The sequence below is a fragment of the Geospiza fortis genome, unplaced genomic scaffold, assembly GCF_000277835.1.
Source record: "Geospiza fortis unplaced genomic scaffold, GeoFor_1.0 scaffold1, whole genome shotgun sequence".
NCBI classification, from domain to species: domain Eukaryota; kingdom Metazoa; phylum Chordata; class Aves; order Passeriformes; family Thraupidae; genus Geospiza; species Geospiza fortis.
Genome location: NW_005054320.1, coordinates 5,011,029 through 5,025,005, shown reverse-complemented (window position 1 = coordinate 5,025,005; position 13,977 = coordinate 5,011,029). Strand labels below are relative to the sequence as shown.

The 13,977-nt window shown below is 44.1% G+C and overlaps 1 protein-coding gene across 1 annotated transcript in view; it reads left to right on the top strand.

Moving 5' to 3' along the window:
- Positions 1-13,977, top strand: part of ARHGAP31 (Rho GTPase activating protein 31) — a 60,810-nt gene that overhangs the window by 30,051 nt on the left and 16,782 nt on the right. The window contains exons 2-5 of the mRNA XM_005420557.2: positions 6,127-6,229; positions 6,726-6,870; positions 11,747-11,829; positions 12,442-12,549. Of these exons, the coding sequence (XP_005420614.1) occupies positions 6,127-6,229; positions 6,726-6,870; positions 11,747-11,829; positions 12,442-12,549 (439 nt within the window). The remainder of the gene's footprint in view (positions 1-6,126; positions 6,230-6,725; positions 6,871-11,746; positions 11,830-12,441; positions 12,550-13,977) is intronic.

Below are 13,977 nucleotides of genomic sequence, written 5' to 3'. Positions count from 1 at the left end.
ATCTGCTCTGGAAATCAGGTGTTCCTACGTGTCTTATTTAGATATGTTAGATGTAAGCTGGGTATAATATCAATGGGGAAAAAAAATAATCCTTGATGGTCCATTGGCTTCACTCAAACTCACAGCTGAGCCTGCAGGTTGTGTTGAAATGAGTGTACTTGAAATCAGAAGGGCACATCCCAAACAGCACTCAGTATTTCCACTTCCCACGCAGGCCATGGAGGGTGATGGCTCGCAGCATCTGACAGATTTGAGGTCTGTTTTTCCTACATTTTTGCCCACCAAATCACTACTGTGACAGGACAGTGCTTTCATCACAGGGAATGGCACTGTTGTGATAACCTTTGTGACACTGCAGGGCCATTTCTCACAGAAGCAGAGGGGAAAAAACACATGAAGTGTGTGACTTATGCAGTGAATAAATTGTGCTGCCCATGTGGACAGGATCACCTTGGTGCCAACCATTCATCCTTTTAAACTGTGTTTATGGCAGCTAAAGGAGAAAAGCCAAGGTGAGTTGTACAAACCAAGCTGGTTTGTTTTTACACCTATTTGGTGATGTTTACTGTCTCATGGTGTTCAAATACAGGTGTGTGTCTGTATGGAGGGGTTGTGGCAGCTTGGCCACAGGTAACAGCCAAGTTCAACACTGGAATTTGAGAGTGAAACAGGTTTTGGCTTTTTTTTTCTTTTTTTTTTTTTTATTCTGTAAAATTAATTTAGTGCTGGTGAAAAGTATGTACAGACATCCTGGAAACTGAAGCTTTGTCATTGTAGTATTTATGTCCTGACAGGGCAAACCATCCCTTTTCCCAGCTCTGCCAATTTCATCTCTGAGCAGAAGAGACCCTCTGCATGGATTTTGGATGCTGTGGTCCCTTCCATCCCTGGCTGCTGCTGGCAAGGAAACAGTGGAAGGGAAAGTGGAAAGGCAGGATTTATTCTTAGCTGCCGCTGGTTAGGGCACTGCACTGGGAGAAAATCTGGTGTTGTCACTGATGTGCTGCACCAGGGCTCGGGTGAGCTGCAGGGAGGACAGCACAGCTTGATCTGCTCTCAAGTCTGTTTCTCAACCAACCTTATGCCTAGTGAAAATCAGGCCATGTCAGCAAAAAAGAAAAAAAAATGTAGTGAATCAGCTTTAAAACTCGTGATTTACAGTAGAAAGTCAGGAAATGCAGAAAAATATCATATCAGAGATACTGATGATCAAGTATGTTGCCATTTGTACAATGTTGTTCCTTTCCTGTGATTAGGAGGCCGACTGAATATATTAGTTTGTTCTGTTTCGTTATTTTTTTGTACAAAATAACAACTCTCACTTAGTTCAGACTGAAACACTTTTTAAAAGGAAGTATTTCCTATTTTAGTCATTTAAATTGAAACAGGAGACTTTTGACCTTTATTGTCGTGGTATTGACATAGCATGATAGGAAGCATGCACTACTATTGAGGGTAATTGAAGACAATTTAAAAAAATACTTATGTATAACAAAACCAAAAGGATGAAATAAAAATGTCTAAAACTTTTTTTTTATGGTACAGGATTCATAGTTGGGAGACATGAAAAAAAAATCCAAACTATTTCCTGCAAGTCAAAAATCAAAAAGTTGTTGTTCCAGGTGAAATGAAAGGTCTGCATTTATCCTCCCAATAGCTGAACTAAAATTAAAATAAAATTAGAGAGGACATAAAACCTCCACCATGTGGCAGAAACCAACTACCAAGGAGCCCCTGAGCATGTCTGTCACCAGTGCTTATCCTTACAAGGAGTAGTCTGAGAAAATAACAGAAGGATAAAGTAGAAAATTCAGTGTGCTGCTGTTCAGTCCAGCTCAGTGCAGTGTACCCTGAGCACATGGCCCAGTCCAGGTTAGCTGACTTACTGTCAAACTGGGCACTATTCACACTGACTGGTTAGGGTGTCTGACTCAGCAACCTCCTCCCTGTCCCTTTGTACCCCATGGGCACTCAGAGTTTCTTCTGGAAGGTGGCACTGAAAGCCAGGAACCTCCCACTGGTCACTGGATGGGGTCACTCCCTCTTTTCTTAGTGACCTCTCCAGCTTGGGCTGCTTGGGGATCCAAAGTGCTCAGTCCAGTGCCAGATGAAGCCTTTGTCAGGCTGGCAAAGAATGGGCACCTTGCTTGCTGGTGGGGAGGTTTGGTGGGTGGCAGCACCGTGGCTGGGAAGGGACAGGAGAAGGGAGAGCCAGCAGGGCAGGGAGGTGGGAATTTCAGTGCCCACTGCTGCCACTGGGAGCTGGGGGGATCAGAAGGAGGAGAAGTGGTGCCTGACCCAGTGAGAGTAGCAGACACCTGTAAAGGAGGTGGCATGGGCTGTTGTCTTGGAAAAGACCCTTGTGAAGGTGCATGTCTGTGTACACCGAACTTGGAGGTGATACCCAGTGAGAGTGGAACGAGTTACTGCAACTGCCCTTCTGGTTTATTTTTGTCTAGGGGAAGAGAAGTATTGTCTTTTGTGTGCAGTGTGTTTATAACTCAATTTCCCTTCTGACTGGTGCCTTGCTCCATGCTCTCTTGTCCTCCTCCATCTGGTTTCTATTGTAGTTTTAAATGAGGACAGTTTGGCTGTCTGGCAGAACAAGCAGGGTCTGTGTGACACCAGCTGCCCCTTCCAGCTCCTAAGCCTCCTAAGCTTCCAGCATGGTGTTAATTATAGGAGTGTCAAGACTGGACTCCCTGCCCCCCATCTCCTTTCTGTGCCTGCACGTACAGCCCCTGCTGCAAATCCCCATCCATGTCTGATCTCCTTTGGGAGACACCCAGCCCTGTGATTTACATGCCCTGTGACTCTGATAGAGACCTGTTGTAAAGCACATGCCAGAGCCTGTACCTTCCTGCATTCAGGGTTGATCCCAGCCTCAGTTCATCAGGAGCCACGTCTGAAATAATCCTACCAGCTCAGAAACTCCTGGAAGTGGGAGAGAGCTGCTCACTGCTGCTCTAACCTCACCACCCTCAAAAGCCCAAAAGGCTAAGCTTTGTAGGAGAACAGAGCTGCTCAGGAATTCCAGAGCTACAGCTGCTGCTCAAAGAAAACATTTATTGTGCTCCAGTTCCATACAAGTGCTGCATTTAGGGGCTTGATTTGCAGGAAGTCAATGTAGTCCCTTCACCTCCAGGGATCTGAGGTTGAAGTCTGTAATTTTCAGTTGCAAATGAAAAGTGTCCTCTATGGGATTTTTTTTTTGACATCACAAAACTGCCACAAATTTTGGCATAACTGACTGTTTCTCTTCCTATGAGCCAAAGACCTGGTATGGCAGGGAATCTTGTACATGAGTGAAGGGCACTGGCAGAGATATGTGAGAAGCCCAGGGTTGGAAAAGCAAGGAAAAATGCAGGGCTGCAGTAAGAGATACCGGCAGAGCTCAGTGTATATTGCCTATTTGCAATTTATAGGTTGTCTCTGCTGTGCAGTTTTCACCCACTTTTAAAAATGGGTTGAATTTTATACATTTGCTTCAGATTGTTCCCCCCAGGCCCGTGTTTTTTGCTTACCAGTCCTCAACAGATGGATGTAGCCTCTCTTCTTCTGTATAGGGGGTTTGCTTACCTGCCTGAAGCCTCTTGACCTAATTTACTCCAAGGAAACTTAGAACTCAGCCAAAAAATGGTGTGATTTAATAGGTCTTACTTTCAAGAGGTCAAATTAGTCACAACAAACATCACTATCTGCATTTTTAGTTGGTTTTCTTATTCTTAATACTGAAGTTTAAAAAAGTATCTAATAAAGCATTCTTTGTGCATGCACCCCATTTTTTGGCAGCCAGGCGCCATCATATGAGGCTTGTCTCCATGAAAGACTGTTAACCTTTAGACAAACCTTGTCATGTGGCTGTCGTGATCAAATATGTTTTCTGTTCAATTTATTATATTTTGGGTTGCAAGGAGTTCAATGGTTTCTTTTCCCTCACCCAGACTGATCTGATGTGGATGTGAATCTGCCTTTCATTTTTGCTGGTTACATGTCGTTTATTCCAAGACCCCTACCAAGAAGGAAATTTTAATATGCCATGTATGCATAGCTTCTACCATAAAGATGTTAAAGCCTGATTTTCCAGAAATGGAAATGAAGCCTGAAGTAATTTATCTTTCTCTTTTTTTTAGCATTCTCATCATCATATGATCTGAGTTCCCTACTGCAGTTAATCAGGACTTACTCAGAGATGGAAGGTCCTCTTTTTTTGATGTGTCACTTGGACTTTTCTTGGAAGGATATTAAGGAAATTTAGTACTTCTTGTTTTTTGCTCTGTCCTCTTCCACACCATTCAGCCCGCGTAGCAAGTTGCATGCACTGAAAGGAATGCTTTCGAGGTTCTTTCCTTTCTGGAAGGCTCTGATGCACCTTCCCCTCCAAAGTCCTTGAGGAGAGAATACTATAGCTCTGTGACTGTTGTGGACAAAGCTTTCACTCTGTAGGCTTCAGCTGTTCTCTTTGCAATTCCATGGTTTCATGAACACTGCTTAGGCTTAGGGCGTCTGCCATGAGCTCCGCCCAACAGCCTGAGGGTCTTGAAAATCAGCACAAGGGCTTTGAGTGTGACACACCATGACCAATGTACCCATGTTATTGAGTGCCTGCTCAAAAAACCCATAAAGTCAGTTTTTCCCTGCTGTTTTGGAGAAGCTCCTTTGGCTGAGAAGAATTAGTCTATTCGGACCGTACAGGCTTCCAAGTAATCGCTGGGACTTTGTGCACGCCTGTATTTGGGTTGGCCAAAAAACAAGAGAAGGGACACACGGAAGGACTCCTTCTTTACTTCCCTCAGCAAGTCAGGAGGCAGAAGGGCATCCCTTCCCTGACTGACTGGCTCAGTAGCAGTATGTCCCTGAGGTGGGTGCAAGCTTGGAGCCTTTCTCACCAGAGCCTGTGCCCTGCAGTGCTTGGCAGGGACAGGTCCACCCATGAGCGGGCTCTGGCCTCAGTGGCTCCCATGAGAAATAATAAAATAATAAAAAAATAATAATGTACTAAGTGTTTTTGTTCAGGCTGTCGTTGGAGGGCTGTCTTTGGATGCCATCTGATGAAGCACATGTTAATATGTCATTACAGTCCTGAACTTTGAGCAGAAAGGCTCAAGGAAGGTCCAGCCAGAGGCATTGTCTCCGGGGTGTCACAAAGATGCAGTAATTGCTATGCCTGGCTTTCCAGTCAAATCTATGGCTTAGCTGGTTTTTCTCCATACAGCTTTTGAAATGTGCAGTGCAGCAGAGTCAGCATTATAGCAGGGAACTTTTGACTTGTGCATTTACTGACTTTTGTGCCTATGGCTGTGTGAAGCATTGCATTAAATACACAGTAGTTTCTAGCACCTAATAAGGAAGGCCTTTCTTACTGTTATTGTTATAGCTTGGGTTGTTATAGTACTGGGGACAGGGAGCCTTGTTCTGACCAAGAGAATGGGGGGTTCTTATACCTATATAATGGGGAAAAAATAAACATATACTTTGGGTCCAAGTCTGGATGTAAATGTTGTGCCTCAGGCTCCTCTCAGCTTTAAGACTGGTTAAGTCTTTGTCTAGTTATGCTGATGGAGTTCTTTTGAAGCCGATGTCAGGTTTTGTCAGTGTGCAGATCTAGTCAATATTTGAACTTTATACCCCCTCAGTGGGATTTATGAGCACTAAACTGTGGGTTTGTAGGCTTATATGGAAGTGTGAATGCTTCTCTGATTTTTATCCAAGCCAATGAGACCTTTTGGCACAATTCAGCAAGGCTAGAGCTCTATATTGTGGAGGGTGGAGGTTCCCAGGACCTCAAGCTTTACCACATGCTTTCAATTAGAATGAAAGAGCTTATTTTATTTTATTTTGGAAGAAAAAGGAAGAGAGGGAAACCCTACCTTTCTTTCTGCTATTTTACTGTGACTTCAGGGTCACATGCCAATGAGCATTGCATGGCACAATCACAGTATATCCTCACAGCCACTTTGCAGGAGCTATTTTTGATTTGCCCTGTGTTTCTTTCATTGCTGTACCCATCCCTGCATCCACAGAGAGCCTCTGCTGGTTTTTTCATGGAACTGTCTCCTCTGTGGTGACTTGTGGGAGCTGTCAGTGTGTATTCACTGGACATCTTGCTTTGCTTTCCTCTCGTAGTCCCTTACGTGCTGAAGAGCTGTGCGGAGTTCATTGAGACTCATGGCATCGTGGATGGGATCTACCGGCTCTCAGGAGTGACATCCAACATACAGAAGTTGAGGTAAGGGCAATGTTTGGGAGTGTCAGAGGGATTCAGGGACATTACTCATACCTTTTTGGTGTTAGTCCCTCAGGTACAGACTATGGCCAACAGAGGTCCACACTGACGCAGAAGATAGACTGTCTTTGAAGTTGCTAACAGGGGAAGACAGCATTTTAGGGATTAGCCCCCAAAAACCTATGTCTCCCTCTGCATCTATTAGTGAGAAAGGCAAGGAGGGTCTCAGTGCAAATACTGAGTTGCTCTCTCTCACTCTGGGACAAAGCAATCTCTCTATATCAGTTTGAGATCCACTCCCTGCATTAGGGATAATGGAGACTAGTTGAAACTTCAGGGTCCCCCTGAACTTGGGACACAATCTGGGGCAGCCTGAAGAGACATCTCTGCTTTCCCATTTGTTTTTTCCCACATACTCTGTAAATGAGTACTTAGAGTGGAGTACTGGCCTGCTATGACTCTTATTCACCCATATTGTTTTGCTTCCATATTGTTTCAGACAAGAGTTTGTTTCTGACCAATGCCCAGATTTGACAAGGGAAGTTTACCTCCAGGACATCCACTGTGTGGGGTCACTCTGCAAGCTGTACTTCAGGGAACTGCCCAACCCTCTCCTCACTTATGAGCTCTACAAGAAATTCACGGTAAGATCCTTGGCTGTTCTTGTTCTTCTCCAGCAGTGTGGATGTACTGCAGATTCCTCCATGACAGCTGTTTGGGATTCACTCCAATGTCCTGGCTTCTGGTGCATCTATCCATATAAACACTTCTCAGTGCTCTTCCCTCCTCGTGTCATGTTGGCTCTCTTTTCCTGTCCTTGTTTCTTTTCACCATTTCATGTTTATTTCTCTCAGTTTGTCTGCTGTTTCCTCCCCTTCATCTTGCTCATTTTTTCACTGCGTTGCTTCCCCCCTGCCTCTTTTTCTCCCCGTTGTGCACCTCCTCCCAGCACTGCTAATTCTCTTTCTTCTCCTCATTACTGTCCATCACTGGGTCTTCTGGCTCACCTGGGCTTGTGATCATAATCACAGGGGTGTGGTTTCCTCATCCCTGTCCCTCCAACTGTCCCGGACACCTGCACAAACTGATTGCCCAGCCCATGTGTAAAGCATACACTTTTCTGCATCTGTCACACTTTTCATACTGTTTGTAGAGCTGCAGATGATGATACTGGTTATGCCAGATACGGCATATCGGGTCCATCATGATCGCATTATAAATACAAATGGCAAAGGAAAGTGGCAACTGGCCAAGCAGAAATCTCTAACTTTGTTTAAAGAGATTACAATTCAAAGAGTAGTTACTTGATTCTGGAAAGCAGCCATAGATTATACGTGGATACAGTTGGAGCTTAGGAGCAGACTGCAGGGGAGCAGAAATATAAGACCACAAAGCCTGAATTTTTAAGAGACTTGGCTAATTTTGATGACAGATAATATTTTATTAAAAGGTGGCACAGCAAGCTATGCTTGTTATTAAAGCTGCGTGTTTCTTAGCACTCCAAATTTACTTTCAGTTTTTTATGACACCAGCAAATTTACATTCCATCATTGAGGCTGAAATCTTGCGTGCTGAAGGTATGCACGTTCAGCTAAAAGAATTTACCAACTTCTTAAGATAACTGGTGGGGGGATGGGAAAGATTGTTTTCTCAGTGTTAGAAACATCCGTCCTTTGTTAAGAATTTCTGTCATCCTGCTCTTTCCCATTTGCTGGGAGGAGGAGGAGGTGACAGCCATTGCCAAAAATGTCAGATGTTGCAGAGAAGAAGTTCTGAAAAATCAGGTGTTGCTCTCTGAGTTGCCTCTATCCCAAATCAAGCACTTCCAAGTGACACTGCTGTGGCACAGGAGGCACTGGGAGAGATCCGTGGGGTCCTCACAAGGAGACACTCTCCAAAGTCTCCCTGTTGCCTGTTTTGGGAAGAGGTGTCAGTGCAAGGGGTGCTTGCTGTGGGGCAAAGCCAGATGGGACCAGCCAAGCAGGAACTTGCTGTAAAGAGTCAGGTAGCTCTTAGGAACACAACTCTGCTGGGGATTTTGGGGTGGGAGCAGCTCGCTGTGCTGCTGCCTGACAGCCGTGCTGTAATGTTAGGTGTCTTGCTGTTCCAAATTTTAAGTAAGATTCGTCTTTGTTTCAAGGTGATGTAGAGTCAAATCTTGAGGGAAAATCCTGAGCAGATTTGAAAAATTGACCTGTATCCTCAGGATATAAGGATTTGAGGATATGGGGTAGGATTGCTGGAGACAGTCAGGATGAATAGGATCTTGAAAATACAGGGTATCATTCAACCATTCACTGTAACTGATGAGTCTCATTCTTGTTGGAGCTATTTGGCCGGTGTCTTCCTGGCTATCACTACTGATTTATGGAAGAAAAAATGCTCTAAAGGAAACATTAAGATTTAGATGGAAACTTCTTTTAGGAAAGAATGTTTGCTGAAAAGTGAAGTTTTGGGATGATGACTTGCAGATTTTCAGTAGATACATTTGGTAAATAGCTTATTCAAAAACAAAAGGGAAAACATTTCTGTAACTGTCTGAGTGTTTCTTTTACAAGTACTTTCTAAAGGAAATGTTTCAATGTTACATCAACACATCTAACTTACAGAAAATGTCTTTCAGAAAAGGGTTAAATAGTTCCAAATTTTAATTATCATTTCTGTAACTAATGTTTGAGTGTGATGCTTTTGGTCAACCTTGAACAGTTGTTCTCTAAAATCTTATGCCATCTTCCCAAAATGTTATCACTTTGGGTTGACCTAAAAGGGTGGTTTTTTTTTCTAAATCTCTGGCTTTTCAGTTTTTCCACTTAGCCACAAAATCCATTATTCATGTAAGCCTGCTCAGAAGGGATTTATAATTGGTAACCCAGCTGACAGGAAGCACAGTCAGATACAAGGAGGAAAGAAAGAAGAAAGACCAATTCCCCAAGGAGCAGAAACCCCCTAGGAGAGTGTGTGTGCGTGGGGTGTCTGAACAGGGAACAGTGGCAACTGTACCTCAGCAGATGAGTGCTGGGAGGAATAAAGAACACATGCTAATCCCAGCCTGACTGAGCCAGAGCTGGCTCTGAGCTGGGATAGGCTGCACTTTGAGTCACCACAGTGATTCAGAGATTTCTGTCTAAGGAAAGTCAAATTCTTAATGACTCGGGAAGGGTTGTCCTCTTGGTCATCGCTATGTCAAGTTCACAGGTGTAACATCCCAATCATGACCTCACTGGCTATAAATTTTTGCTAAATGATTGCCATCTTGTATCCTAGTGATGGATGGTTGTTTCTCAGGACAGATAAGTTTACTCTGCTTGGCTTGTTCTAGCCTGGGCATAGAGGGACCAGCTCTAGGAGGCTAAGGTTACCTTCTCTCTCTGGACTGTATTGCACTTATTGACCAGGGCTTATGAATTGTGGAGTCCCAGAATCACTAGTGGAGTTAAAAAAAAATCTTAAATGGCATAAATCCATACCATGATGAACAGATATGCAAGAAATTGAATTATTGGTTTTTCCTTGAATTTTGTGTTCTGCTGCTGTAATCTGCAGTTTTGGAGGGCTCCTCAGGTCACAAAAGCACAGCTTGTGTGGGTCAGACATGTGGCTTGGAGGACTGAACAGGTCATGACCTCAGAGAAGCTGGTATTCACTTGCTGTCTAATCATTAGGTGTTTGAGACCCAGAAGGTTGAATATGGGAATGAAAATATGCACCAGGGGAGAAAATAATGTGTACAATCTAGGTGAAATCTAAGGTGCACCAGTTAAAGTTTTTATTTCTCTCAGTCTCCATTTTTGGACAAGGCTATTCAACTGGAAACATTGTAGTAAGATTACAAGAGCTCTTATGCTTCAGATTTCTGGCCTTTTTTTTAAGGCACCATAGATGCTGGTGATGGAGAGAGACGGGGAGACTGACTCGGTGATCAGAATCTGATTTTATTGTGGGATACAAATACTTATATACTATTTCAGGGAGACTAGTAATATGTATTACAATGATTAGGTTAAAATCACATACACAAACTTAAGCATATAACAACATCTTTTGCTTGCAGAGTTAAATGGGATTTTCTTTTTCTGGTAAACCCCTTTGATTTAATCTTCTTGCAATCTAGGTCTAATTTTCAAAGTTCCATTTGCTTTTGCCAAGACATCCTGTTATCAAGTCTCTTATGTTAACCAGGCCAAAGCCCATCATCTGTCTTGCGTCCCCCAACATTCCAACACAGAGACACTTGTAAAATCACTAGAAGGAGTTAACCTGCCTTTAATTTGGGCAAACCAAATACACGTGCATCTCATATATACCTAACTAGTGAGCTCACTTGTTTTGATCTGCCATCACTTCTCTGGGCTGGAAACTGGCAGTGTTTGGTTAGCTGATGGTTGCAGATGAGAAGTGATCTGCAGGGAAGAGGGCAGTGACAAAACCAGCGGTGGTAGCATCGTCACGGGGGATGCTGTAGTGGCTGCTGCAGGAAGATACTTCTCTAGCAGTAGCTGGTAATTTCAGGTTCATGACGTTTTAAGTGATGGATGGCTTGGGAAGGGTTGTTTCCTTCCTTTCCTCCCCTGGCAGAGCTGACATCTGTCTGGAGGCAAAGCTTGTGCTGGCTGTGTGGGTCACAGCATCTTCCTTTGAACTCGCTCCAAACTCCAGCGGCAGTCGGGTGGGTAGGAGGAGGTTCCCAGACAGTCATGCACTGTTTGAACTGGTGGTGGCTTGTCCTCCCCCAGCAGAAATATTGAAAGGGAATAGCTGAACAGATGAATGCCAATGCAGTGAACTCCCAGGAACGCTGACAAAAGCTTCTCATGGCTCTCTGAGCTCTTGGTCTGTAGAGATTTGCTCAAGACTGAGATGTATAACTTTGATTCTGTCTAAGCCTGAGTATAAGAATTTATTAATCTGCTGGGCAGGGATTCTGCTATGGCTTCTTCCATCATGAAAGATGCAAACCCACAAAAATAATCAGCTATGCTGTTATGACAGACAAAATAATGTTTATTTTGAAGAATACAGAACATGTATATCCAAGGTATTCTCATAACACAGCTTGAAAAACATATTTTAACAGGTTATTTTTGGGGGGGTGTCATTGCTTTTTGCCTTTCCATTATTTCCACTTCTCTTTTTCTCCTCTCTTTTTATTTCATCCATCATTACCCAAGTTAAAAAAAGTGAAAAGAACCAAAAAAATACCCCATGAAAAGCAAAGCAAAACAAACCAACACAAACCAAAAAAACCCCTGTAATTTGTAATTGAAGGTCTAAGTCCTTGATTGCCCCTCTCCCATAAATACTGACCACCATGTCTGAATGTCTGGGCATGGTGTGCTGAGACATGGAATAACAGTGCAGGACATCTCTGCTGTGCTGGGTACACATCTTCTTCCAATAGCTCTGTAGGGTAACAAGAGAGCATTCCCTCTGAGACAGGGTGTCTCGTGTGACCCTTCTTATCCCTCTTCCTTTTCCCCTGAGTCCATTGCCAGGGTGTACTGTTTCCTTGTGTCCCTGCAGGAAGCAGTGTCACGCTTCCCTGAGGATGAGCAGCTGGCACGAATTCAAAATGTCATCCAGGAGCTCCCACCATCACATTACAGGTAAGATTGTGTCCACAGAGGTGCTGAGGATCAGCATGGTGACCTCACCCTCATCAGGGAATAGTGCCTGAAATAGCTCTAGGATTCATCTCCAGAAATCAATTTCCAAAAGCTGACTCACCATTTCCAAATCTGGCAACAATTTATCTGGCATTTAAATATCATTGAACAAACCTTTATTAGTGACAGAACAAGGTGTCCCTGCTGCAGTCTTACCATCCTCCTTCCCCAAGTATGAGCACTGTGGCACCCTTGGGCAGTGTCCTGGGTGTGGTAAGGAGAAGATGATTTGCTGGAGGTGCTTGAGCAAGAGCTAAGAGTTCAGCCTTTGCAGCATCCCATTCTCTCTTCCACCCATCTCCTGTGTTCTTTGCTCCCATCATGCTAAGGACAGTTTGGTTCATGCCCCACCCTTGGCCACCCCAGAGCTCAGCTGTTCAGGTATTCATGCCATCCCATGCAGATGCTGGTGCTGTGTCTCCTCTGCCCCACAGGCTCTGTGGTGCCTTTGAAGACACCTGGGGAGGGGACAGGGCTGGCTCTGAGCCTCGCTGTCCCAGCAGGCAGGCCCTGGTAACGTGACACATTTTTCTTTGTGTGAAACCGCTGCAGGACGTTGGAATACCTGATCAAGCACCTGACTCATCTGGCCTCCTTCAGCAACATGACCAACATGCACACCAGAAACCTGGCCTTGGTGTGGGCTCCAAATCTCCTCAGGTACAGTAGAGGTTCCTCTAATCCAGAGCACCATGCTGAGTTCCAAGAGGAGTGGCAACATCTGAGCTTAATGACCTGAGGGAAATGCAAAGACGGGAAAAGCTGAGCAACTAAAGGGAAGAGCATAGCAGAGCAAACAGCTTTTCTTCCAGGTTGAATAATCTAAGGTTTTACTGCCAGCGTCCAAGGAAGCCTGTGGGTTTGTGTGTTTCTTATTAAAGAAAAAAAAGTTGTTATTTGCAAGTTGAGCATAGATGTAGAAATGGGGACTTAACTCATCACTTGGGAATGTTAATGACATTTTTGATGGTGCCAGTGCTCCTGCAGCAGGGCAGTGAGAGACAGCAAGGATCAGAAGGGAGAAAAACAGGGCAATAATACTAGAGACCTGTTCCCAGATCTGCTTGTGCAAAATTGAGATGAGCTTGCTGGGCTTGAAATGGCAGCCAGTGTCAGATCTCAAGACCACCAGCTAGTTTTTCATGTTTGTTATGCCTGGCACTCTGCTGTGAAGCAGCCTGGATTAGATGCAGGCAGGGGTTTGGCTGCTATGTTGTAGAGCTAAGCAGAACAAGGAAAAATAGCATATGGGAAAAAAAAATTAAATATTTTGTATCTTGTCAAAATTCCCTTTCCATCCATCCAATACCCCTGCATTTAGAGGAATGAACTATGCAAGGAGAGTCCAGCACTGCAGCTGGGCAGGAGAGGGGTGATGGCAGAGCCATCAGGGTAGCCCTGGGCTGGCAGAGAACATTGGTTAGAGAGGTACAGGCCTGAAAAACATGCTCTAAAGAGTTATCTCACCCTTCTGAATCCCAAAAATGGCAGAGCAGGTTCTGAAAATGAATCAAATGTTGACTCTATTGAATATCATAAATTGGGACTTTATTACTGAGACATTTTCATTCTAACATCTGTCCTTGTCAAAAAAAAATGAAGTCTGTTTTTCCTTTGCAATCTTTCATAAGTACAAGTCCCAGAGAGGAAAAGAAAGGAGCAAGCAATGCAACTGCAGTCTCCTCACAGGGTTATCCTCTTGGCAATGCCCCAAGCTGTTATCTAACACGCCAGTCATTAACTTTACAAAGGATCCATTGCCCAAAGATAATTTCTTCAGCAACACTTTGGCACGTCAAGATAAGGAATATTCCTTTGCTGAGAGCAAGATTGAGAATGTGGGAGCACAGGGAGGGGGGGGCAGAGAAGAGACGATTGGGGCACACGGTGAAGTATTGAAGAAATTGGCATAGGGAAGACCTGAGCAGGATCTAAGGGATTTCACTGAGAGGTCATTGAAGCACTGAGTAGGGATCTAGAAGCAGCCTTTGAAGGCTCCTGTGTTGTCTTTCAGGCCCAGCCTTGAAATAGCTAAAATAGGAAATTGGGAGAAGAATGGAACTTCTTGAGAGTCACAGTTTTTCCTGC